The sequence below is a fragment of the Candida metapsilosis genome (genome assembly GCF_017655625.1).
Source record: "Candida metapsilosis strain BP57 chromosome Unknown scaffold6, whole genome shotgun sequence".
Lineage (NCBI taxonomy): Eukaryota > Fungi > Ascomycota > Pichiomycetes > Serinales > Debaryomycetaceae > Lodderomyces > Lodderomyces metapsilosis.
The window spans coordinates 776,226-797,848 of record NW_027138164.1 but is presented as its reverse complement, the minus strand read 5'-3'; the positions used below and the strand labels follow the sequence as shown (position 1 = coordinate 797,848).

The following is a 21,623-nucleotide window of genomic DNA, read 5'->3' as shown; positions in this document are numbered from 1 at the left end:
ACTCAACGACCACAAAAGAGTTCATAACAAGTGACTATGCAAAATCACTCGGAGAAATAAGACCCTGAAAGTTGATGGAAGTTAGGATGGGCACAGTATTGCGGATAGGAACACACAGTATAGTGATTTTCGAAAAGAAAGAATCAATGACTGGGTATTTACTAAGCACAAATGACTAGGCATTTACATTGGTGTCTTCGTTTATCTTACTGCTGTCATCCAATGATGTCTTGGTGGAGATTGTTGCCTTCATCAAATCAAGAAATACCCTAGACAAAGCAAGTTCAGGATGATACTGCGAATGCAACATGCTCTCACCATCACCGCTGAAAGAGCCTACTGGTGAAAGTTGCTGTCAAATGGCAGCTGCACTGGGTGAAGATTTTCAGTTTGCCAAGTTGAAACAAGAAGGGACATGCCAAACATTGGATACTACTTGGAATACAGAGATCGCCACTGCTAATGATCATCCACATCGAGCCAAGTACCCACTTAGAGATACTTGATTGAACAAACAATATTGGGAGGAGATTGACACAGTTGATAATCAATTGGAGACGCCAAATACTTGAAATGATAGGAGAATACAACCAACGCAACTGCAAATTACCCCATACCACTGGTCCAAACCATTGCATAATGCTAATGGGAATTCAAGTGCAGCATTATGTTGAAAGTTGGATGACTTAGTTCAGAGCTTGTTTGAGAATAGAGCAACAAGTACAAAAACCGGCAGAAATAGACTAAGAGACCTCATGACTTTAGCTGGACGCAAAGTTCAAGCTGGGGATTTGTCTTTCCAAATATATAGGCATCAATTGCCAAACTACTTAATTAGAAATGGTATATGCTAAAGGTTTATCGTTGACTAAACATTTGAGTGTCTCAATGTCTCGCTGTAATGGTATAAGTTGGAAGACTACTTTGAAGAAAGGATTAAAAGAGTCTTGATACAACCATAGAAATGAATACCTCCCTGATGCTTGTTAAAAGAAGATGTAATTATTGTGGTGGGTAGACGCAACCATCTGAGTCTTTTATGATTTGGAGCACTAAAGATGCAACACCAACAATGGGCTTGCCGTTGAACAAAACACAAACCTTTCCCAGACAGCACAAGAAGAATAATCAAGACGTTAAAGTGTCTTTACACTCTGCTTATGAAGACCGTCAACATTGGCCAAGAAGCTTGTTGGATTTCGATCCAGGTGTTTACATAGTGTTGTTAGAAGATATAAATAAAGACACTGATCTTAAACTACATACATGAATGGTCTCTGTCGTCTAGGAATGACCATCTAGAGTGTACATACCTGAACCTATAACTTAGACTCATACCCATCGGTGAATGCATTCCATCCAAATAACCATTGTTGGAATTTTCTATCAGACCATTGATCTGGATTTTCTCCATCTCTAGCTTTCATCAATGCATCTCTTTCCTCTTGCTCATCACCATCTGGTAAGTGCCAGATATCACCATTCTTTCTAGCACCAGCTTGTATCTCTTCAGCTCTTCTTTTTCTCTTCTTTTGGTACTGGTGTAGAGCTTTTGGTATATCATCAGTGGAAGCACAGTGTTGCAATTCTTCAGCTAAAGTAGCACCATCTTCAATTGCTTGTGCTGCACCTTGAGCCAAGTATGGTAACATAGCATGAGCAGCATCACCGATCAAAACAACCTTGCCACTTTGAGATACCCATCTTGGTAACTTTGGCAAATCAGCCAACACCCATTTCAAAACAGTCTTGACATGAGTCAACAACTGACGTACAACCGGATCAAAGTTCTTGTAATGGTTCTTCATCTCTTCAACATTACCTGGTTCATTCCATTTACCAACAGTAGCTCGACCAGGGTGTGACATAACAATGTTGTACATTTCACCATTCCTAATAGGGTAAGCCATAACGTGTCTTCTGTAACCAATCCAGCAGTTGGAGTTAATATCAGTCATCAAGTGTGCAATAGCTGGGTCAGACATCATCTCTTCTCTTGGAACAGTAGCTCTGAAAGCACAGTTTGAGGATGGAGTTGGGTGGACAACCTCCTCAGGAACAACAGCGGTATCTCTTACTCTGGATCTGATACCATCGGCACCAACAATCAAATCAGCCGAGTATTTGTCTCCGTTTTCTAAAATAACAGTAGCTGTGTCCTGATCAACTTCTTTAATCCTGCAACCAGTCTTGTACTCGATTCCAAGCTCAAGTGCAGCTTCATACAACAATCTTTGATAATCAGCACGGTGGATCAACAAGTACGGATTTCCATAAGCTTCCGTCATATCTGGATCCAATGGAGTGGTAGACAATGCAACACCAGTATCATACCTTCTCAAGATGATGTTCTTTGGTTTGGTGATGTACTTTTCAAATCTGTCAAAAACACCATACTCTTTGAGAACTCTGACAGAGTTTGGTGGCATTTGGATACCAGCACCAACCTCACTAAGCGTTGTAGATCCTTCAAGGATTGTAACTTTATGACCCTGCCTACTCAAACCAATGGCAGCAGCAAGACCACCTAAGCCACCACCACATACAATAACATTAAATGAGACCATTTTCTCTGTTGACTGAAATGAAAGAGAATAAAATGAGGCGGATTTGTCGCCTTATATACTTTGAAAGTGTGGGGCTGAAATGTAACATTGGGTCTGCTCATCTTGATGCCGATTTAGTGTATGTATGTATTTCTTTTTGTATATCGGAGCACTCGTCCTTTTAATTAGTACAACTAATCGGACTAGTAATCCGCTGTGGGGTACTCATTTCAGTAATTTTTTATGAGTAATAGGAGGGATTGATGGCCCCCGAGAAAGTTAAAGTTCGGTTTTTGCAACCGAGATTCATTCGTTTAAACCTGCAGAATATGAACTTCCCCACTCTCTTTATACAGGATACTTTAGATCAAAAGTAAGAGGCGGTAGATCCTCTTCCACTTTTAGATCAGGCTTGAGAGAGATCCTTTAACAACGGTTGGGTGTGAGACATGTAGTTTGTTTGGTGCTAAACACAACACAGCTAAACTTCTCTGTTCTTTTAGCGCTGAGGGTGCATTGCTTTTTAACCATCCTCTTTCTTGTTACATTTGTTCAATTTGGAGTAACTAAATCTTCGGTATTTATAAGCCGCGAAACTCTAAAATTTCTTTTGAGAGTCTGAAAGAGTGGAGAATCAAATTGCTTTTAATGAGAGTCTCTACTGAGTAACCGGAAGTATATCCCAGAAAGCTGTGGGTGTACTCTTTGCAAAAGTTGGGGTAACTTAGACAATGAAATTATAAATAATAAGCCATTTCCTTTATCCACACACTGTACATACAATATTGTTCACTAAACACTATGTCTGAATCTATTGATATCGAAAAAGGAGTCACCGAACACCAAGAAAACGTTGAAAAAACCAGCGAGCTTGATCCTGATCATCATGAATATCTCATCCAAAGACATGGCACTGTTGACTTAGACCCACTTCCATCAGCAGATCCAGCAGATCCCCTTAACTGGCCAGACTGGCAAAAGAACTATGAAATCTTGTTAATTGCATTTGGTACCTTCTCTTCCACATTTATGGCTGCTGGTTTGACCCCTGCTTTTGAAACTATGGCTGAAGAGTACGGTGTTGATCTTCCAACTGCTGCTTACTTTACCTCTGCACAGATTGCAGTTTTCGGTGTATTGCCTTTGCTTTGGGTTCCTTTAATGAATGCGTATGGGAGGAAACCATTCTTGATCTTTAGTGCTTTGGCTTGTTGTGTTTTGAATATTGGTGGTGGATTTGCAAAAACATACGGACAACAAATGGCTACAAGAGTCTTGGTAGCTGTTTTTGTTTCAATTACAACTGCGTCTGGATCATCAGTTGTTGGTGACTTGGCTTTCGCACATGAAAGAGGAAAGAAGAATGGATGGTGGTCTATGGCTTTGGTTATTGGTACTCCAGCTGGTCCATTCTTTACTGGGTTTATTCAAAAGCATTCTGGTACTAAATGGATCTTCTTTGTTTTTGCTATCATGAACTTTGCTCAATTCGTGTTGTGGATATTTGCAAGAGAGACAGTTTATGCTAACCCATCCAAGGGCTTACTCAAAGTCATGGGATTCAAGTCCGCCCAACCTTTTTCATGGAAAATGTTCTTTAGACCATTTAAACAAGCTGCCAACTTCAATATCACTATTGCTGTCATTGCTGCTTCTGTCACCTTCTGCTATGCAAATATTGTCTTGGTTGTCGAAATGCCACAAGTGATGGTTCCCTTATTCCACCTTGACGCTCAGCAAATGTCTCTTCAATACATCTCCATCATCATTGGCTCCATCATTGGGGAAATACTTGCTGGTCCATTTTCCGATTGGTGGATGAAGAGGAGCACCACCAAAAGAGATGGTCAAAGAGTCATTGTTGATAGATTATGGGTATGCTACAATGGATACATATTAGTCATTGTGGGTCTTCTTGTTTGGGGTATCTACTTGTTCAAAGCTACACCTGGTCACTGGTCTATCAAGCCATTAATTGGTGCTGCTATTGCTGCTGCTGGTAATAACATCGTCGCCACTGTCATCACCACCTTTGCTATTGACAGTGCTCCACAAAACGCTGGTGATATTGGTTTATACATCAACTTTGTCAGATCACTTTATGGTTTCTTAGGTCCTTTCTATTTCCCACATATGTTTGAAAACCTCAACTTTGCTGGATCAGCTGGGTTAATGTGTGGTCTTGTTCTTTTGTTTGCATGGGTTCCAACTGTGTTGGCTCATATTATTGGCGCTAGACGTGTTAAGTAGATTAGTTATGGCTCTGGTTAGTCAACACAGTATAATGTATAAACTCGATGGTGAATAATGTGTAAGATTTATAGAAGTAACCACTTACACGCTTTGTGTCTACACAATTACAAGCAAATCATCTAACAAGGTTGAACTCTACACATGATATGATCTAGAGTACTTATTATTAAACTATTTTGCTCTATGGATTGCTAAGTTCTTAAGCAATGGGGAATCATTAAATGAGAAAAGGTAAGCTGTGTCCTCACCATCGTTAACAAGTCTGAACTTCTTCCAAGAGGGAATACAAAAAGTGTCTTTTCCTTCCCATCTTAAAATTGTCTCCTCCCCATTGTCTTCAATAACAGTGTAACCAGCACCTTCGTAAACATGGTAGACAAACGAAGAATTCTCTTGACGCCATGGGCCCGCCTTGCCAGCATTGACTCTTTCAGCTTGACCAGTGAGAATAGTTGACAATGGTGATCCCCCTTGAGTATAATCAAAGACAGCATAGTCTCCCTCGACTGAATCAAGATACTCTTGAGTCTTCTTCCATGTAAATTTAATGTTTGACTCAGCAACTGTCTTTGCTGGATAGCATTCCTCCTCGTAATGCTCAGCAAAGTTAACAGGAATAGCTTGAAACATTGGCAAATCAAGACCATCTAACCAAATCATTGGACCATCACCTTACTTTCCATGGTCATGCCACTCCCACCTTGGAGTCAAAATAACGTCTCCCCTTTCCATGTAGATCCTCTTACCTTCAACTGCAGTGTAACCACCATTACCTTCAATGATGAATCTCAACGCAAAAGCAGAATGCCTATGAGCTGGGGCAACTTCACCAGGGTTGATATATTGCAAACCAGCATACAAAGTATCAGTAGTTTGAGGTGCCTTCAAGGCTGGGTTGATCAACATCAATACTCTTCTTTCAGACTCCTCAGTTGGCACCAACCTACCAGATTCAACTAATAAAGGTCTCAATTTCTTGTAATTCCAAACTGTGGGAGTGGCTTTTGGTTTTGGAACTGGAGGGACCATAGCAGACATAACAGTCCATAATGGCTCAACATTTTCTGGCTTCAAACTTTTCAAGAAACTAACTTTGTCTGTTTCAACTGGTGACATGGTGGATGATATGGAATTGATATCTGAGAATTTATATGCATTTATATAAGCTTTCTCATGTTTAAGGATCGGTCATTGATTAAGCTTGTCTCTGCATTGAATCTGTTTCCCCACTGATTAGAAAAAGAAATTTTTCGGTCTGACACTCCGATGAGAAAACGTATGTGATAATGTAACATCGAAAGTGGGGATGGCCTTTCTCACGGAAATTATACCCGAGTAGCACCACAATTGCTCCTTACTAATGAAGTAAATAAATAGTGACCCGAATCCCGACTCTTTTCAGTTTTCTTTTCTCCCAACAATGACTTGGAAGAGATTAATTAGATTCGTCGCCAACGACGGCAAGATTTACAGAGGTGAGCCAATTGTCACTGACACTGAATACGATGTTGGTAAACAATTTTTACAAGGAAAGACTATTAAGGCTAAGGTTGTCAAAGGAGACATCTTTAAAGATGCAGTTGTCACTGATGAGGTGTTGGAAGTGAAGCAATTGTTAGGCCCATTAACTCAAGACGATGTCCCAATCATCAAATGTGTTGGATTAAACTACATGAAGCATATCCAAGAAGGTGGTAGAACGCCTCCACCATACCCATCAATCTTCTACAAGCCTAGGTTCTCTGTTGCTGACTTTGGTGAACCAATTCCAATTCCAAAGATTGCTCAAGAAAACCAATGTGATTATGAAGGAGAATTGTGTGTTGTTATTGGTAAAACAGGAAAGGATATCAAGGAAGAAGAAGCTTTGAGTTATGTTGCTGGCTATGTTTCTGGTAATGATGTCTCTGCTAGAACTTGGCAAAGAGATCCAAAGTACGCTGGTGGTGTTCCTCAATGGTGTTTCTCCAAGTCGTTTGACAAGTACGCTCCATTGGGCCCACAGTTGGTTTCCACTCAAGTTATCCCAGACCCAGCTGCTTTAGAGTTAACAACTAGAGTCAATGGAGAAGTCCGCCAACACACTGGTACTGATGATTTGCTATTCAACGTTGCAAGGATCATTTCATTCATCTCGCAATCTACCACATTAGAGAAAGGCACTGTTATCATGACTGGTACACCAAGTGGTGTTGCTATGGGTATGAAGGAACCAGAGTACTTGAAGCACAATGATGAAGTTGAAGTTGAAATTTCCCAAATTGGAACCCTCTCCAATAAGATGAACTTTGTTTAGTATATAGAATTCATACACAAGCGTCACTACATTTTTAGCTACTTAATATTCAAACTTAACACCTCCAGTGAATCTATCCTTTTCATCTCCAAACATGGCCGCCTGTGGTGCCAACCTTGCAAAGTTATCATACACCAAAGATGACCTAAACATGCTGACCTCACCATTAAACTTCATTGGCAAGGTACGAATGGTGCAGCCACAACCTTTGCAGAATTGTTTTCTCTTTGGATGACCACTCTTGGTTTTCTCAACAACGTATTCAGCAATGTTTCCATTTTTGTCTTCAACCTCTACCTTATCCGTGGCATACTGACTAATAAATTGACCTAAATGACCTGACCCTTTACGACAATCAACACAGTAGCAAACAAAGGAGCGAGATGGCTCACCAATAAGCTTGAATGAAACTTCACCACAGAGGCAAGAACCTGTATATGACATAATGAGTTACTATAGAAAAGAGTAACATCAAAGTAGATTATTTCCTTGAGAATTCATTTACTTAAGTATGTAGCTTCCTCCAAAGGTGCGGGGACACTTCCGGAATGAAATTCCGAATGTAACATCATTTATCAAATTTTTTGGGTGAATTTTGCGCAAAATCAGTACTGTTGAGTTTGACGAGATCTAAACATTGAATAGCGAAAGTACAATAGAGGAGCATGTATCAGATCTCTGGAGCAAGTATTACAAGAAACGCACTCTATATACATTTGCTGAAAACAACTCGTTGAAAATTGTACGTTCATCAAGCGATAACCTATACACTGACTCTCTATACAATATGCTATTCAATGAAATAATGAATCACCAAAGTAAACTTAATAAAGATCGTACATTCGACATCGTCAATATGCACACCACTCCAATTTTGAAAGACACTATGGTCTTATTCATTTTTACAGCAACTTAACTCGATCAATTGATGATGACTATTGGCAATTTGAGCTTGAACAGAGTTTCCTCATTCTTCACAATCTTATCGTTGCATCTTCTTTTCATGCTTTTTCAGCTTAATGCTTTAATTTCATCGTAAGCATGTGTCTTGACTTGAAAGTATTCTCTTGAGGCCATGAGTGTAACTTGGATCCAATTAAAAACCTAAAAATCACCCTGAGTCTGAATAATCTCCTTCATTTGAGTCTATGTCAAGATCTTCATCTTCTCCAGAGCCCATCTCCAACTCCCCATCAGAGTCCATATCTTCACCTGATTCCATATCCAGATCAAAGGCATAGGGTCCTGAAAATATCTCCCTGCGAACAAGATACCTATTTGGAAGCTCATTGATTGCATAAACGCTGTTGTGAAGATACGGCGTCGCTTCCTTTTTTCCCCACATGAACTGAACAGATTTAGGTAACTGCGTCAGCAAAATCGAGATGTCTTCATCCAGGAGGAATTCATTTTCCGACAACACCAACTCGTATAAGTTATTGTGCAAGGTTCTATCATTGTGACCAATCATCGCCATCGAGAACCTTTTCAATCGGTTCGCACTCAAATCAACCAGTAAAAGATTTGTAACTGATTCGGGGAACGTCAACTGTATTTCTTTAATCTTATTACAGTTCACCTTAAAGACCTCAAGTGATGAGGAGATGAAGTTCATATAGACGTATCGTATTTGATTTCGTTCCACGGATATCTTCCTTAAATTTTTGAGATAGCATAGTTGTACCGGTACTTCAGCAAGTTTATTACGTGATAAATCAATTTCCTCAAGAGACTCCGGTAAGTTGACATTGAAATGAGTCAATCGAGAATTCACCATCTCTAATGACTTCAAATTAGACCCGAAAGTCACACCTTGTTGTTTTTTAAAGACACACCGATCCAACTTTAGTATACACAAGTTATCATTGAAATGGAATGCTTCATCTTGAACACAATGTCCCATAAAAAGATACCGCAATGTATCCGGTAGTTTACAGTCTGACAATGGCAACTCTGATCTATTAAATCTAAGATCAAGGAGATCAATCTGAAGTGGTTCACCAAATTTGTTAGACGTAACGTCAATCTTTTTAATCCGATTATACGACAAATCCAACTCTCTTAGCGAAAGTGGGAACGGCGGATTAATAACTTCCTCAATTTCCTCCGAGGTCACCTGAAGCCTCTTGAGCCTTTTGGGGAATTTTATTTCGTTTATCGAACTTATTCCAATATCCCATAATTTCATCTCCTCAAGGGAACTGGGAAAAGCAAAGGAATAAATATAGTCTCTAATTTCGCAATACTGCAATTGAAGGGATTTCATGTTTGTAAATTTTGAAAAGTCCAAATCCGAGTCGCTCCAATCAATTTCCGTTCCATTACATAGATCTAGTCTTACCAAGCTAGCCGGAAAATATTGAATAATCTGTTTACTACTGGGAACCTCCATTTCATCAAAACGCATCTCTTGCAAAGTGGAGGGTAATTCAGACGGGTGCCAATGTTGATTCCGCATATAATTTTGATCAAGATGTTTAGAAGGTAATAGATGTAGCTTGGAATGAAAGAAGGCATCGATCTTTAACGAATCTAGCTTGAACCCTTTCTTTTTTGCCTCTTTATGTAGAATCTTCAAGAATTCTTCATTTCCACTTGTGTCGTCTTTTCTTGAGCCATCAAGTTCAATACTGGTCGTATTACTACACGTCATCAACTGGAGAAGGTCTTTCACTGACGAAGGAAGCTCCGGCCCTTCGTAGGAAACCGAAATCAGCTCCAATGAGGGAAACTGTACTGACTTGTTCAAAACACCTTTGATATCATCACACCTGTATAGATGTAACCGTTTCAATGTTGGTGGTAAATTCAGAATGTCGATTGGATTTTCCCTGCCCAGTGGCATATATTCAAGCTCCTTCAAGTTGTGACAATGCGAGAAGGATCCTTTTATCCCACATCGAAGAAGCTCTAGAACCTCAATGTCTCGCAAATATTCTAAATCAAGTGCACCCCGTGAGCCATCAAATGAATTCAGTTCAATGGATAAAGCAATAAGTCGTTCCTTAACGGGGCCAAGTAGCAACGGAAGTCTATCCAAACCAAGAATGGAATGTGACTCGGATAAATCTATCTTCAATCGTATCTTCACAACCTTGCTAGGCTTTAATCCATTGAGCAACCTTTCCAACTCAATCCAATCAAGAATTGTTCTCATCAAATAGGATAACTCGAGTTCAACTTTGACTTCATTTTCCACACAATAATCATCAAATACTCCAAACTCCACAACACTGGTAAAGTCAGCTCTGCGTCTCATGAAAATTACCCCAAATTCCCTATAGGTGAATGGAGTGGTTGCATAGTCGTATTTGTATATGGACTTCTGAGTGATCACGTTATTTATAGCTTCCTGAATGTTGCCATTATTTTGAAGAAATGCGCTATCTAGGAGCCTGGTAAGGTTTGGAATACCAGCAATCAGCACTATCTCACATAGAATGTCATTTTGGTATTGGTCTAGTGATATTCTCGACATTCTTGTTGTGTGGTTGATTGATGTATTTTCCTTTTTTTTTCAAGTTTGCGCGTTGTCGAAGGGTCCAAACCACTTGTAGATATGTCAAAGTGTATTTAGAAAAGATTGCTTGCACCAAGCTTAATTACCACGTACTAACTATACATCGCCAAAACTGTGAGACTTGGAGTATTACAATCTACTCTATTAAATAATTCACTGCAAAAAATTTGAGTCTTAACCGCTCGGATGCAGATTTATCTGCCCACAAGCATTTTGTAGACTTGGGTAATTGTGGAATCAATGACTTGATATGATCCTGTGCTAGCTCTAAATTACCAGACACGCTCAATTCATGCAAGCAATTGTGTGTTGTATCACCGTCGTGGCCTATCATTTGTAACGAAATACTTTTCAAGTTATTGTCACATAGGTCTAGCTGTCTTAGATTAGTTGATCCTTCTGGAAATGACAACTGAACATGCTCAATTTTATTATCGGAAAGATCCAAAGCTTCCAAGGACTTATAGGAAAACTCAATGATTGCTGAGGTGAGTTCATTGTTTTTGAGGTTCAAGTAACGCAAATTTGGCAAATTCCCAACTTGCAAAGGGACTTTGGTAAATGCATTGTGCGACAAATCGAGTTCCTCTAGTGACTGTGGAAGGTCAATGCCAAGTTGTGGTGACTGGTCAAATTTGATACTCAAATAACGTATACTTCCCCCAAAGCTGTTCCCAGTAGCAAGCTTGCATGATTCTAACCTTAAACTAACCAAATTGTCTCCAAAATCACAATTCAATAAGCTGCACCGAATCAAACTTAAACATCGTACACTAGCGGGTAACTTACAATTAGAAAGATCGACCTCTGTTTGACCTCCGAGATACATTTTTTCGACACGGTATGACTCAAGCTTTGCCATTAAACTTCCAGGATCGACAGGGTTACCAGACATGTTAACCCGTTTCAAGCTCTGTGGAAATTTCACTCCTTGTACATCCTCTATTTCATTCAAACTCAAGTTAAGACACTTTAGGTTTTCCGGAAACACCACACTGTCAATTGAATCTATACCATTTCCAGAAAGGTCTAGCACTTCAAGCAGATCCGGGAAAGCCAACTCAGAGATACTACTCACCCCAGTTCTGGCCAAGTTTAGATGCTTCAACTTTGGAAATCTTGCAAAATTTAAATCCGCATTATCCCAGCTCCCCTCACAATCGAAAAGACTCAAATACTCCAATCCTCGAGGAAGTGCTTTACTGATTTCAGCTACATCCAATCCATAGTTTTCAGTGATTGACAACTTTTTTAAATATGGAATGTTTTTTAAATAAGAAACCAAATGTGGACTATCAATGTACCGAAGCTGAAGCTGTTCAGATGGGTAAATGTCCATGGGCACTTCAACAAAACCATATACTGATAACAATTTCAATTTGAACTCTTTTTCTCTTGTTGTTTGAGAAAGAGCCAAGACAAACAGATCAGTCAATCCAAACTCATATGAATAGTCAAAACTCATAGTCTCTTTACATGTCATCTTCTGGAGAATGTCCAAAATTGCTGGTGGTAAAGGATCTTCATCTAAAGAAATAGAGACATGTTCAAGAGATGGCCAATTATCTCTCTGTTTTGCAGCAGTGTCGGAAAAAGTGTACTCATTGATCTCAAGATTTTTCAATGTGGAGGGAAGATCGTTAATATCGAGTGCATTGGCCTGACCACGGATAGGCTCGAAGGAAAATTCACGTAGCTTATTACAATTAGCAAGTGAGCCAGTAATTCTGCAACGGGTTATCCTGAGGACTTCTGTTTCAGCGAAATCATTCAAATCAATCTCGCCTTTCACTTCAGTCATTGGCGCTCCGGTTATTGAAAACTCCTTCATGTGATTTCTCAAATGCTTAAAGGATGCACGTATTTGAGTCAAATCAAGGAAATTGAGACGACAAGTGGCCAAGCTTATCTCCAAGCGTAACTTCGCAGTTGGTTGGAGGTAGTGAAGAAGCTGCTCAAGTTCAACAAGGTCTGTAGCATATTCCAATTCGTAGCATAGTTTTAGCTCTACCTCGATGTTTTCACCAACACAATAATCACAGAATATTTGAACCTCTTCAACGCTTTTTAAATCCGATATGACCTCATCCAGCCATTTCCAATACAATATCTTGTCCACTTTCGACTCCATGTTTTTATATGTCCAAACCTTTTTCCTTTTTATCACTTGGCTAACTGCCAAATTGAGATTTTGCAGCAAGGACCCGTTTCCAAGAATGACTGTCACATTCACACCAGCAAAAAGAATGATTTCAGCCAAAATATGATACGGCAAGTTTTGTAGCCTCATGTTTGGAACGTGTTTTCTACTGAATGATGTGCTTTTTTTTTTTAATTACTTTGACTCATAATTGAACTTTTTGCGCGCAAATCAATGCGCAATTTATTATTAGCAGTTAGTGAAAGGGAACATCATACACAGGTACTTTCTCAAGATCAAGGAAAGTTTCACAAACTTACAACTAGTTGATGTGCTATTGGCCTAAGGTATATAATGTATGAGGCTATGGTTCACGCCGTCTCTTCAATCAAGAGCTAATGACTTATATTACACTACACACAACGCTTCCTATAAGAAAGTTGCCTATCTGTTTATTGCTTTTTTAGGGGTTCCCTACCGTCTTAGGAGTGGAAAGGACTTCACAGTTTATTATTCTATAGGAATCGCATGTCAATATTTTTATAGGGGTGGGTAGTCTGCAATAGCATCTGCTTTTTGGGCAGCTCGGCTGTGCTTTATCCCCCCACAAGCGAATTACTAAGGAGTTTGAACATCATGGGACCAGTCCCCAAAAAAAGGAAACCAAATCTGCAATTAAGATCTATTTAGGTTATCTAGTTCTACAGTTTCCGGTTGTTGTGTCTCCAACATATCGGTAAAAAATGTAACCCTTAGCTCCTTCCACCTAGTGGAATACGTACTCAACGTTACCAACAAAAATGCACTAATAACCTGTAGCATCCACCAAAGAGCACTCATGGGGAACTTACCAACATAGCACCACGTGATTATTAAATTGATAATGTGTATTGTAACGGCAAAGTCCCAAGCAAGTTTCGAGCGACCAACGACGATAGTGACAAACAAGACACACATGAGGGAGTCAAACAACCACAACACAAACAATGTCAATCCTAACGTATTCTCAAAGGAAACCAACTCCCATTGGAAGATCCAGTCAATTGAAAATTCATAGCCATTGAGTAGGGCGACAATGTAGAATATGAGAAGTGCTGATAGGTAGTAGAATATCTGTAGTACGATAATTTGAACGAGTAGTTTCTTTGGGTTGGTGTAGTCCTTATCTTGATATAGTTTGAGGTAATCAGTTACTGCCATTGAAAAGTGATTGTGCTTGTACTTGTTCTTGAGTTGGTTGTTGATTTTGTAATGCGTGCTTTTTTCCAGTAGAAACATTTTTTTTCTCTTCACTTCATCTCATCAGGAAACAGGAGCATCAGCATCAGCATCAGCATCAGCATCAGCATCAGCATCAGCATCAGCAACAGCAACAGCACGCCATGGCTAAAGAGGACTTATTGCTTACTATAGATAGTGACGTGGAGGTGGATTCAGACTCATCTGTCGAAGATGTCAAAGAGGTGAGCGATATAAACCCTAATTTCGAGTTTTCCATTGGAGATGAGGTTGATGAGATTAAAGATTGGGAAGTGGAATCTGAATTCAAAGATGTCAACTTGGATGAAATTATTGAAAAGAGAAGAGGAGAGTTACCAGAGGAACAAGAGTATTCAGAGGAGGAAGTTGACGAGATGGAACTGGGAGAAGCAGAAAATGAGGAGGAAGATCCTGATGCAGAAGACTTCTACGAATCAGCTCCAAGTACTGTCACCACCACCTTCCAAGAACTACAACTTTCACGTCCAATATTGAAAAGTATACAGTCGATGTCATTTACTTCACCTACGCCAATTCAATCATCGACTATACCCATTGCGTTATTGGGTAAGGATGTTGTTGCAGGTGCACAAACCGGTAGTGGTAAAACAGCAGCATACTTGATTCCATTGATCGAAAGGTTAATCTTTAAAAGTTCCACTTCAACTAAGGCAATCATTCTTGCACCAACCAGAGAGTTGGCTATTCAAGTTTACGATGTGGGAAAGAAGTTGGGTCAATTTGTGAAAAACTTGAGTTTTGGGTTGGCTGTAGGTGGGTTAAACTTGAGACAACAAGAACAACAATTGAAAACAAGACCTGACATTGTTATTGCCACACCAGGTAGATTGATTGATCATATACGAAACAGTCCTAGTTTCAGCGTTGAGGATGTTCAAGTTTTGGTGATTGATGAAGCTGATAGAATGTTGGAGGAAGGGTTCCAAGAGGAGCTAACCGAAATATTATCCTTAATACCAAAACAGAAAAGACAAACGTTGTTGTTTTCAGCTACAATGAATACAAAAGTGCAAGATTTGGTTCAATTGTCTCTTAATAAGCCCGTGCGTGTCATGATTGACCCACCAAAGACAGTTGCATCTAAGTTGGAACAACAGTTTGTTCGTATTCGTAAGAGAGAGAACTTGAAACCAGCATTGCTTTTCCAATTGTTGAGAAAGTTGGATGGCAGAATCGTGGTGTTTGTATCGAGAAAGGAGATGGCGCACAAATTGAGAGTTATTTTAGGGTTATTAGGTCTCAGGGTGGCAGAATTGCATGGTGCATTAACACAAGAACAACGTTTGGCAAACATGAAGTTGTTTATGGGCGACGTCAATGTATTGATTTGTACAGACTTGGCTGCTAGAGGTTTAGATATAAGGATAGAGTATGTTGTCAACTTTGATATGCCAAAGACATATGAGATTTACTTGCACAGGGTTGGTCGAACAGCAAGAGCTGGAAGAAAAGGTACATCCATTACATTTGTTGGAGAAAGTAACCAGGATAGGGCTATTGTCAAAGCAGCTATTAACAACGGAAGAAGTGTGGCGCGAAAAGTCGATTGGAACGATGTTGAAGCAATCAACAAGAGAATAGAGGATAAAGAGTCGGTAGTTGATGACGTCCTACAGGAAGAAAAGGAAGCCAAAGAGATTTTACGAGCCGAAATGCAATTAAACAAAGCTAGTAACTTGATAAAATATGAAAAGGATATTCATTCCAGACCAAAACGAACTTGGTTCAAGAGTGATGTGATGGGTCAATTAACCAAGCATGGTAAGAAGGTCAATTCCAAGAAGAGAAAGGCCAATGAAGAAAAAAAGGAGACTGAAAAGAGGTCTTACAAGAAGACAAAAGCTGATAGAAGTAAAAAGGGTAAACGTAAGTAGACCAAAGACAAAAAAAATTAATAGACGCGACAGATCAACAACTAAAAACCCTCTCATTAATGCAAGCATGCAATGGGCCGAAACCAATATACGAGCAATACGAAAGAATTGACTGGCAACTGCCAGGAAGCCACATTGTCTCCAAACGAGATGACGTGGAGTACTACCGTGCTGAATTATTTAGTCAAGCAGATACATTTGGACAATATGCACCCATTTTTATCAATGATATGAAGAACCAACTCAATTTCAAACGACATTATAGAGACTTATGGGATTACCTACACGATGTGATTATGATTAACAACTGGCCAATCAACAAGTTCTCCGTTGTGGGGAGAGTAACTGGGGAATCAGTGTTTGATAAAAGAGGTTACAGAGGAGCTCGATTGGGTATAAACGACTCTTCTGGGAAGGATCTGATACTTGATCTCTTTATATCATTGGAGCAGTATGAGGCAACGTTTTCAGAGGCAGGTGTCAACTATGGGAAACTCGTTGAAGTGCGAGGGATGTTTAAAAATTGGCAACCTGTGGTTGAGGATATTGTGATGGTGATGCCAAGTGATTTATCAACTGAGCTACTACATTGGAGCAACCGAGTGAAATACAGAGAGACTGTTTTGGCAAAGCCGTGGAGATTTAGAAAAGGAGAGAATGCTAGTCCGGTGGAGGCATTGGAGATGCTGGAGACGCTGGAGATACTGGAGATACAGGAGACACAGGAGACACAGGAGACACAAAAGATGCTGGAGATACAGGAGACACAGGAGACACAAAAGATGCTGGAGATACAGGAGACACAGGAGACACAGGAGACACAGGAGATACCAGAGGCACAGGAGATACCAGAGGCACAGGAGATACCAGAGGCACAGGAGACACAAGAGGCACCAGCGGCACCGAAGGCTCAGGAGCCCCACAGAGAGGTGATTGATTTAACAGGAGATGATGATCAAGCCCCCGAGGATAATCCGGCTCTCCACGCCCTACTACTTCACAAAGACCGTTACATCAAATTGGTAAAAGAGTCCATGGTTGTAATCATCAAGAATCTTTTTCAAGAGATAACCCTAGACGAGTTGGTCTCCAACCGGTTTGTGCTAAGCCAAATCAATGCATTTGCAAACGTGCTCCAACAGACCTGTGGCTTTGCCCACTTCAACTACAGAGTGGAGATAATATTTCGGTTAGCGTTATACTTTAAAGACTCAGAGTTGTTTGAGTTTACTGATAATACCATTAAACTGGTCAAATTTCAATTCATGTACCATAGCATTCAGAGGAAATTGTCAACCCGAACTCAAATTAAAACATTCAAGTATATGGACTATTTGATAAAGAAGTTGCAAATAAGCAGTTGTGATTACAAGTTGGTCAATTTTTTAATAAGATATATAGTGCTGACTCTGGGCCTACATTGGCGATATATCAAGGATGAAATCAAGTGGATTAAGAAATAACAAATAAAACAGCAGTCACATCTGGTCATGTGACTAAGACAAACAAATTTTTTTTTTTTCTCTCTCTCTCTCTCTCTCTGATTTTCATTGTGTGCGTATACACACACAGAGTTACTCACAGGAAAAGAAAATTTCAAATTTATCAAGAGAATCTCAAAGTCTGTTTCACGAATAGCTAATCTATAGACTAACCAAAATGGTATGTTGAACCATAGATAAGAGTGCAGAGTGGAACAAGAGGAGCAAGAGAAGCAAAGAGAAACCAAGGAGTTAAGAGGCAGGAGACAGGAGATACAATAGTGACTACCGAGGACAGAGCTTACAAGAACAACCAGTGATCACCAAGATGAGGACATAACTTACAAGAAAAGAACCACACGGCACCTCTACCCATGCACTACTTCCCTACTGATCTAATACTAACTTCTTCCCTCTAGAGTGACGCCGTTACCATCAGAACCAGAAAAGTCATCACCAACCCATTATTGGCTAGAAGACAATTCGTCATTGACGTCTTGCACCCAAACAGACCAAACGTTTCCAAAGATGAATTGAGAGACAAATTGTCAGAAATTTACAAGATCGAAAAGGATGCTGTTTCAGTATTTGGATTCAGAACCCAATTTGGTGGTGGAAAATCAACCGGTTTCGGTTTAATCTACCAATCAGTCGCCGACCTCAAGAGATTCGAACCATCTTACAGATTAGTCAGATACGGATTGGCTGAAAAAGTTGAAAAGGCTTCTAGACAACAAAGAAAACAAAAGAAGAACAGAGAAAAGAAGATCTTTGGTACTCAAAGAAAAGCTCAAAAGAAGGCTGCTAAGAGAAACGCTGATTAATTTACTTATATATAATTGTACTTTAATGTTCAAATAAAATTTACGGGATAAAGAACATTGTAGAAAAAAAACAAAGGCACAATCTCTTCTTCTTCTTTAGTCATGTCGGAACGAAAGGCGATCAACAAATACTACCCACCAGACTATGACCCATCCAAGGTTGTCAAAAAGAAAAAGAATTCTAATCAGACGATAAAGATTCGTATGATGGCGCCGTACTCGATGCGGTGCACCAGATGCAACGAGTACATCGCCGAGAGAAGATCATTCAATGCAAGAAAAGAGGTTACTGGAGAACGATATTTGAACATCAAGATTGTCAGGTTCTACATAACATGTCCTGGTTGCAACAATACAATCACTTTCAAGACAAACCCAGCCGAGGCAGGATATACCCCAGAAGAAGGTGCAGTTCGAAACTTTGAAAAGAAACGGAAACAAGAAACAGATTTATTGAAGCGATTGGAAAAGGAAGAAGAGGAGGATAAAAAGTATCAATTATTGAGAAAGAAACGGAAGAATAACCCGTTTTGGAAGGAACAGGATGAAACTGGTGGGGATGTAATGGAGAAGTTTGAAAAGAGGTTGATTGAACAGCAGAGACAGCAAGAGTTGACAGATGAGCTTGAAGCGATACAGCAACAAGTTGACAAGGAAAAGAATGAGGATGCATTGACAAAGCTACTTGAAGAGGAGAAGGAAAAAGAGGATGAGGATAAGAGTGCCCCAGTGAAGCCCACACCCACACCTTCTTCTACACAACCTCCGCCCCTAAAGATCCCATCGAAAATCATTGTACGAAAAAAGACACCCCTAAATCTAGACTACAGCAGTGACAGCGACTAAACTCAAACCCATCCGATTATACAGTAAACTCAAAGTCGTCCAAAGTCAACACAGGATACTGAGGTGGCTCAACTTCCTCATGGTACTTTACCTTCATATCCTCTAAAATAGGTTCCAATGTCCGCCATTGAGTCTTATCCATATCCTTTCTACAATACACCACAGCCTTGACATAATCTGTAGAACAATTGTAAAACACAGGAAGAATTCGGAACTTCCACAAATTGGGGATATCTTCCATTGGGTTTGGCGTGGTACCCAATTCACCCAAAAAATCAATTGCTGACACCGTTGCAAATAGATACCTCTTATCTTTAATTGTAAACAAGTCCTGCAACCCACCAAATAAAAGTTCTGCATCCTTTTGAACTCTTGAAGCAAACGACTTGTAGCCCTGAGTCTCTGGATTAATCTTCTTTCCATCTCCAAGTAAGATATTTTCAAATCCAATCTTTAAGTAAGCACAAATAAACCTGTCCAAGAATATCTGACATAAATTTTGGTAGATTGTATAGATACAGTAGTCCCTTAGCTCATTCAAGTATTCAAAAATAGTTTCAGTCATTTTAGTTGCCAGCATGGCATCTCCCGTTTGTTTCATACCATCTTCCAACCAGTGCTTTGTAAACAAGTTGCACATCTCAACATACAAATCGTTGATGATGATATTACTAATGGCTATGCAAACTTCCGAATTTAACGAGTTAACCGAGGCAGCTGCACTTTCAAATGCTTGTGATATCTTAACATGATAGTTTGTATGCACTTTTTCTTTATATGCGTCGATGAATTTACTTGTAATGGTCTCGCCACTGATTTCAAAAGAGTTGGCCAATGCTCCAAAGTACTCCACCAACCCAGGTCTCGAGATATTCTGTTGCTCTTCAGGACTTAAATCATCCACATTGACAATCGTTGGCCTCTTCTTAAACAATCTCTTGGCCTTACTTTCCTTGATGAGAAACTTTTCATTACCAAAGACAGCGAAATATCTGTCCATTTCTTCATCAACAACCACTTGAAAGTTCTCAACCCTCGCAATGAACGCACTACACCAACCCTCAATAACCGCAACCAAAATCTTTGAATATCCAGACTCCGCAGCCACATCAGCCTGTTGCTTCAACATGCTTAACGGAGTATTAAAGTCTGCCAACACATAAGCTGTCATATCGACCGAGATTTCGAGAACGTTGTTAAAAGCATCTTCATCCTCTATAACTTGCTCAAATGGGTATTTTTCGGGCTCTCTCACACGGTCCGCAAAATAAGCTGTCTCTTGTTTCATCAAACTATCATTCCATTCCTTCATCTTGTCGGTAATGTTCTTCAAATAATCATCCAACACATTTTCCTTCAAATCATCGCCAATAATAGACTTTGCTGTTCCTTCAAGCTGTTTCAAATAATTTCCAAACTTTTTATCGTACAGCAAAATTCGTAATATATCTTCAGCAGGTGGCTCCTGGTTAATCATATCCATAGTGTATTGATGCAATTTGTCATAAAACACCTTTTCTGTAAATGCACCAAACTGCCAATCTTTGGGCAACAAGGGTGACAAATACTTGTACACAAACATAAGTTCATCTTCAAGCCACTGTAAATTATCATACAATCCAATTGGGTCACTTCGGTAATGATCAACACACGAGTTGAATGTGTCTTCAAAAGTTAACTTGAATCTTTCAAAGAAAAACTTTCGATAGTTGCGTCTTTTGAATCGAAAGTCATTATATCTTTTATTGGCATCATTCTTTATTAAATTTAAGTTTTGCATCACACTGAGTTTAGTATCTTCCTTGTCCTCCCACAAAATTATACTCACCACCTTGTACAATAGTTCAAAGTTGTCAATCTTTGTAGATTCTGTAATGGACATGATACATTCATTCAACAACTCATCAAACAACCGAATGGTTTCCCTCACGGGCGATATGATGTTATACACAATCGATTTGAAATCGTCGGACAATGTTTGTGAATAGTTTTCAAGGTAATCAGCAAAGTTACGTATTTGGGTATACCGGTAGTGAATGACTAAAATATTCGGCAAAGTGTAGCTCAAGTCATCCTTAATAATGTTTGTCTCATTTATAATATCACGGTTCAATGTGTCCAAGATCCCCCTTAACCGTCTAATATCTTCATACAAACTAGTCACTTGATTCAAGTACTGATTAATCGAAATAATTCTTCGAATAAGATCATAATCCTTAACCGATGAAACCGACTCTTCATATGTGTTGTGGAACTTGGATATACCTCCTTTGATCTCCTCCAAATTTGCAATAGTTTGATTCAATTGTGCTAAATTGTGATTAATCGACGTGATTTGAACATCAGTGGTTGTCGAAAGTTTGATATCCACCGTGGATTTCTCCTTGGCAAATTGTTGACGAATATCATCTAGTTTACTAAGATCCTCAGGAGACTTTATTAGTCCACCAATCTTGGACAATGCAAGGTCGCTCATGGGTGCTGATAGAGTAGAACTACTGTTGACTACTACACAATTTTTTTTTTTTGTTGTCGCTCTCTCTTGCTTTTCTCTCTCCGGAT

At 39.5% G+C, this 21,623-nt stretch overlaps 13 protein-coding genes across 13 annotated transcripts; 7 read left to right on the top strand and 6 right to left on the bottom strand. All coding sequences in view use genetic code 12, as the record gives it.

The window, feature by feature from the left end:
• Positions 1-308: 308 nt before the first annotated feature.
• I9W82_004546 (uncharacterized protein) lies at positions 309-1,270 on the top strand (the record flags this gene model as incomplete). Its single annotated transcript, XM_067693629.1, has 2 exons — positions 309-484; positions 1,111-1,270. The coding sequence occupies 2 exons, from the start codon at positions 309-311 to the stop codon at positions 1,268-1,270; spliced, it is 336 nt and encodes a 111-aa protein (XP_067547332.1).
• Positions 1,271-1,319: 49 nt separating this feature from the next.
• Positions 1,320-2,567, bottom strand: I9W82_004545 (uncharacterized protein; the record flags this gene model as incomplete). Its single annotated transcript, XM_067693628.1, has 1 exon — positions 1,320-2,567. One exon carries the CDS (start codon positions 2,565-2,567, stop codon positions 1,320-1,322), a length of 1,248 nt encoding a protein of 415 aa, XP_067547331.1.
• A 780-nt stretch (positions 2,568-3,347) lies between these two features.
• I9W82_004544 (uncharacterized protein) lies at positions 3,348-4,796 on the top strand (the record flags this gene model as incomplete). Its single annotated transcript, XM_067693627.1, has 1 exon — positions 3,348-4,796. One exon carries the CDS (start codon positions 3,348-3,350, stop codon positions 4,794-4,796), a length of 1,449 nt encoding a protein of 482 aa, XP_067547330.1.
• A 174-nt stretch (positions 4,797-4,970) lies between these two features.
• I9W82_004543 (cupin domain-containing protein) lies at positions 4,971-5,915 on the bottom strand (the record flags this gene model as incomplete). Its single annotated transcript, XM_067693626.1, has 2 exons — positions 4,971-5,470; positions 5,546-5,915. The coding sequence occupies 2 exons, from the start codon at positions 5,913-5,915 to the stop codon at positions 4,971-4,973; spliced, it is 870 nt and encodes a 289-aa protein (XP_067547329.1).
• Positions 5,916-6,219: 304 nt separating this feature from the next.
• Positions 6,220-7,095, top strand: I9W82_004542 (fumarylacetoacetate hydrolase family protein; the record flags this gene model as incomplete). The annotated part of the gene is made up of 1 exon (XM_067693625.1): positions 6,220-7,095. The coding sequence occupies one exon, from the start codon at positions 6,220-6,222 to the stop codon at positions 7,093-7,095; it is 876 nt and encodes a 291-aa protein (XP_067547328.1).
• Positions 7,096-7,137: 42 nt separating this feature from the next.
• On the bottom strand, positions 7,138-7,539 carry I9W82_004541 (GFA family protein; the record flags this gene model as incomplete). The annotated part of the gene is made up of 1 exon (XM_067693624.1): positions 7,138-7,539. One exon carries the CDS (start codon positions 7,537-7,539, stop codon positions 7,138-7,140), a length of 402 nt encoding a protein of 133 aa, XP_067547327.1.
• Positions 7,540-8,206: 667 nt separating this feature from the next.
• Positions 8,207-10,573, bottom strand: I9W82_004540 (uncharacterized protein; the record flags this gene model as incomplete). Its single annotated transcript, XM_067693623.1, has 1 exon — positions 8,207-10,573. The coding sequence occupies one exon, from the start codon at positions 10,571-10,573 to the stop codon at positions 8,207-8,209; it is 2,367 nt and encodes a 788-aa protein (XP_067547326.1).
• A 178-nt stretch (positions 10,574-10,751) lies between these two features.
• On the bottom strand, positions 10,752-12,905 carry I9W82_004539 (leucine-rich repeat domain-containing protein; the record flags this gene model as incomplete). Its single annotated transcript, XM_067693621.1, has 1 exon — positions 10,752-12,905. The coding sequence occupies one exon, from the start codon at positions 12,903-12,905 to the stop codon at positions 10,752-10,754; it is 2,154 nt and encodes a 717-aa protein (XP_067547325.1).
• A 1,232-nt stretch (positions 12,906-14,137) lies between these two features.
• Positions 14,138-15,910, top strand: DRS1 (putative ATP-dependent RNA helicase; the record flags this gene model as incomplete). The annotated part of the gene is made up of 1 exon (XM_067693620.1): positions 14,138-15,910. One exon carries the CDS (start codon positions 14,138-14,140, stop codon positions 15,908-15,910), a length of 1,773 nt encoding a protein of 590 aa, XP_067547324.1.
• A 59-nt stretch (positions 15,911-15,969) lies between these two features.
• On the top strand, positions 15,970-16,847 carry STN1 (Stn1p; the record flags this gene model as incomplete). Its single annotated transcript, XM_067693619.1, has 2 exons — positions 15,970-16,446; positions 16,575-16,847. 2 exons carry the CDS (start codon positions 15,970-15,972, stop codon positions 16,845-16,847), a joined length of 750 nt encoding a protein of 249 aa, XP_067547323.1.
• A 722-nt stretch (positions 16,848-17,569) lies between these two features.
• On the top strand, positions 17,570-18,215 carry RPS24 (40S ribosomal protein eS24; the record flags this gene model as incomplete). The annotated part of the gene is made up of 2 exons (XM_067693618.1): positions 17,570-17,572; positions 17,811-18,215. The coding sequence occupies 2 exons, from the start codon at positions 17,570-17,572 to the stop codon at positions 18,213-18,215; spliced, it is 408 nt and encodes a 135-aa protein (XP_067547322.1).
• A 102-nt stretch (positions 18,216-18,317) lies between these two features.
• On the top strand, positions 18,318-19,061 carry I9W82_004535 (mRNA splicing protein; the record flags this gene model as incomplete). Its single annotated transcript, XM_067693617.1, has 1 exon — positions 18,318-19,061. The coding sequence occupies one exon, from the start codon at positions 18,318-18,320 to the stop codon at positions 19,059-19,061; it is 744 nt and encodes a 247-aa protein (XP_067547321.1).
• A 16-nt stretch (positions 19,062-19,077) lies between these two features.
• On the bottom strand, positions 19,078-21,537 carry SEC6 (SNARE-binding exocyst subunit; the record flags this gene model as incomplete). Its single annotated transcript, XM_067693616.1, has 1 exon — positions 19,078-21,537. One exon carries the CDS (start codon positions 21,535-21,537, stop codon positions 19,078-19,080), a length of 2,460 nt encoding a protein of 819 aa, XP_067547320.1.
• Positions 21,538-21,623: the final 86 nt, after the last annotated feature.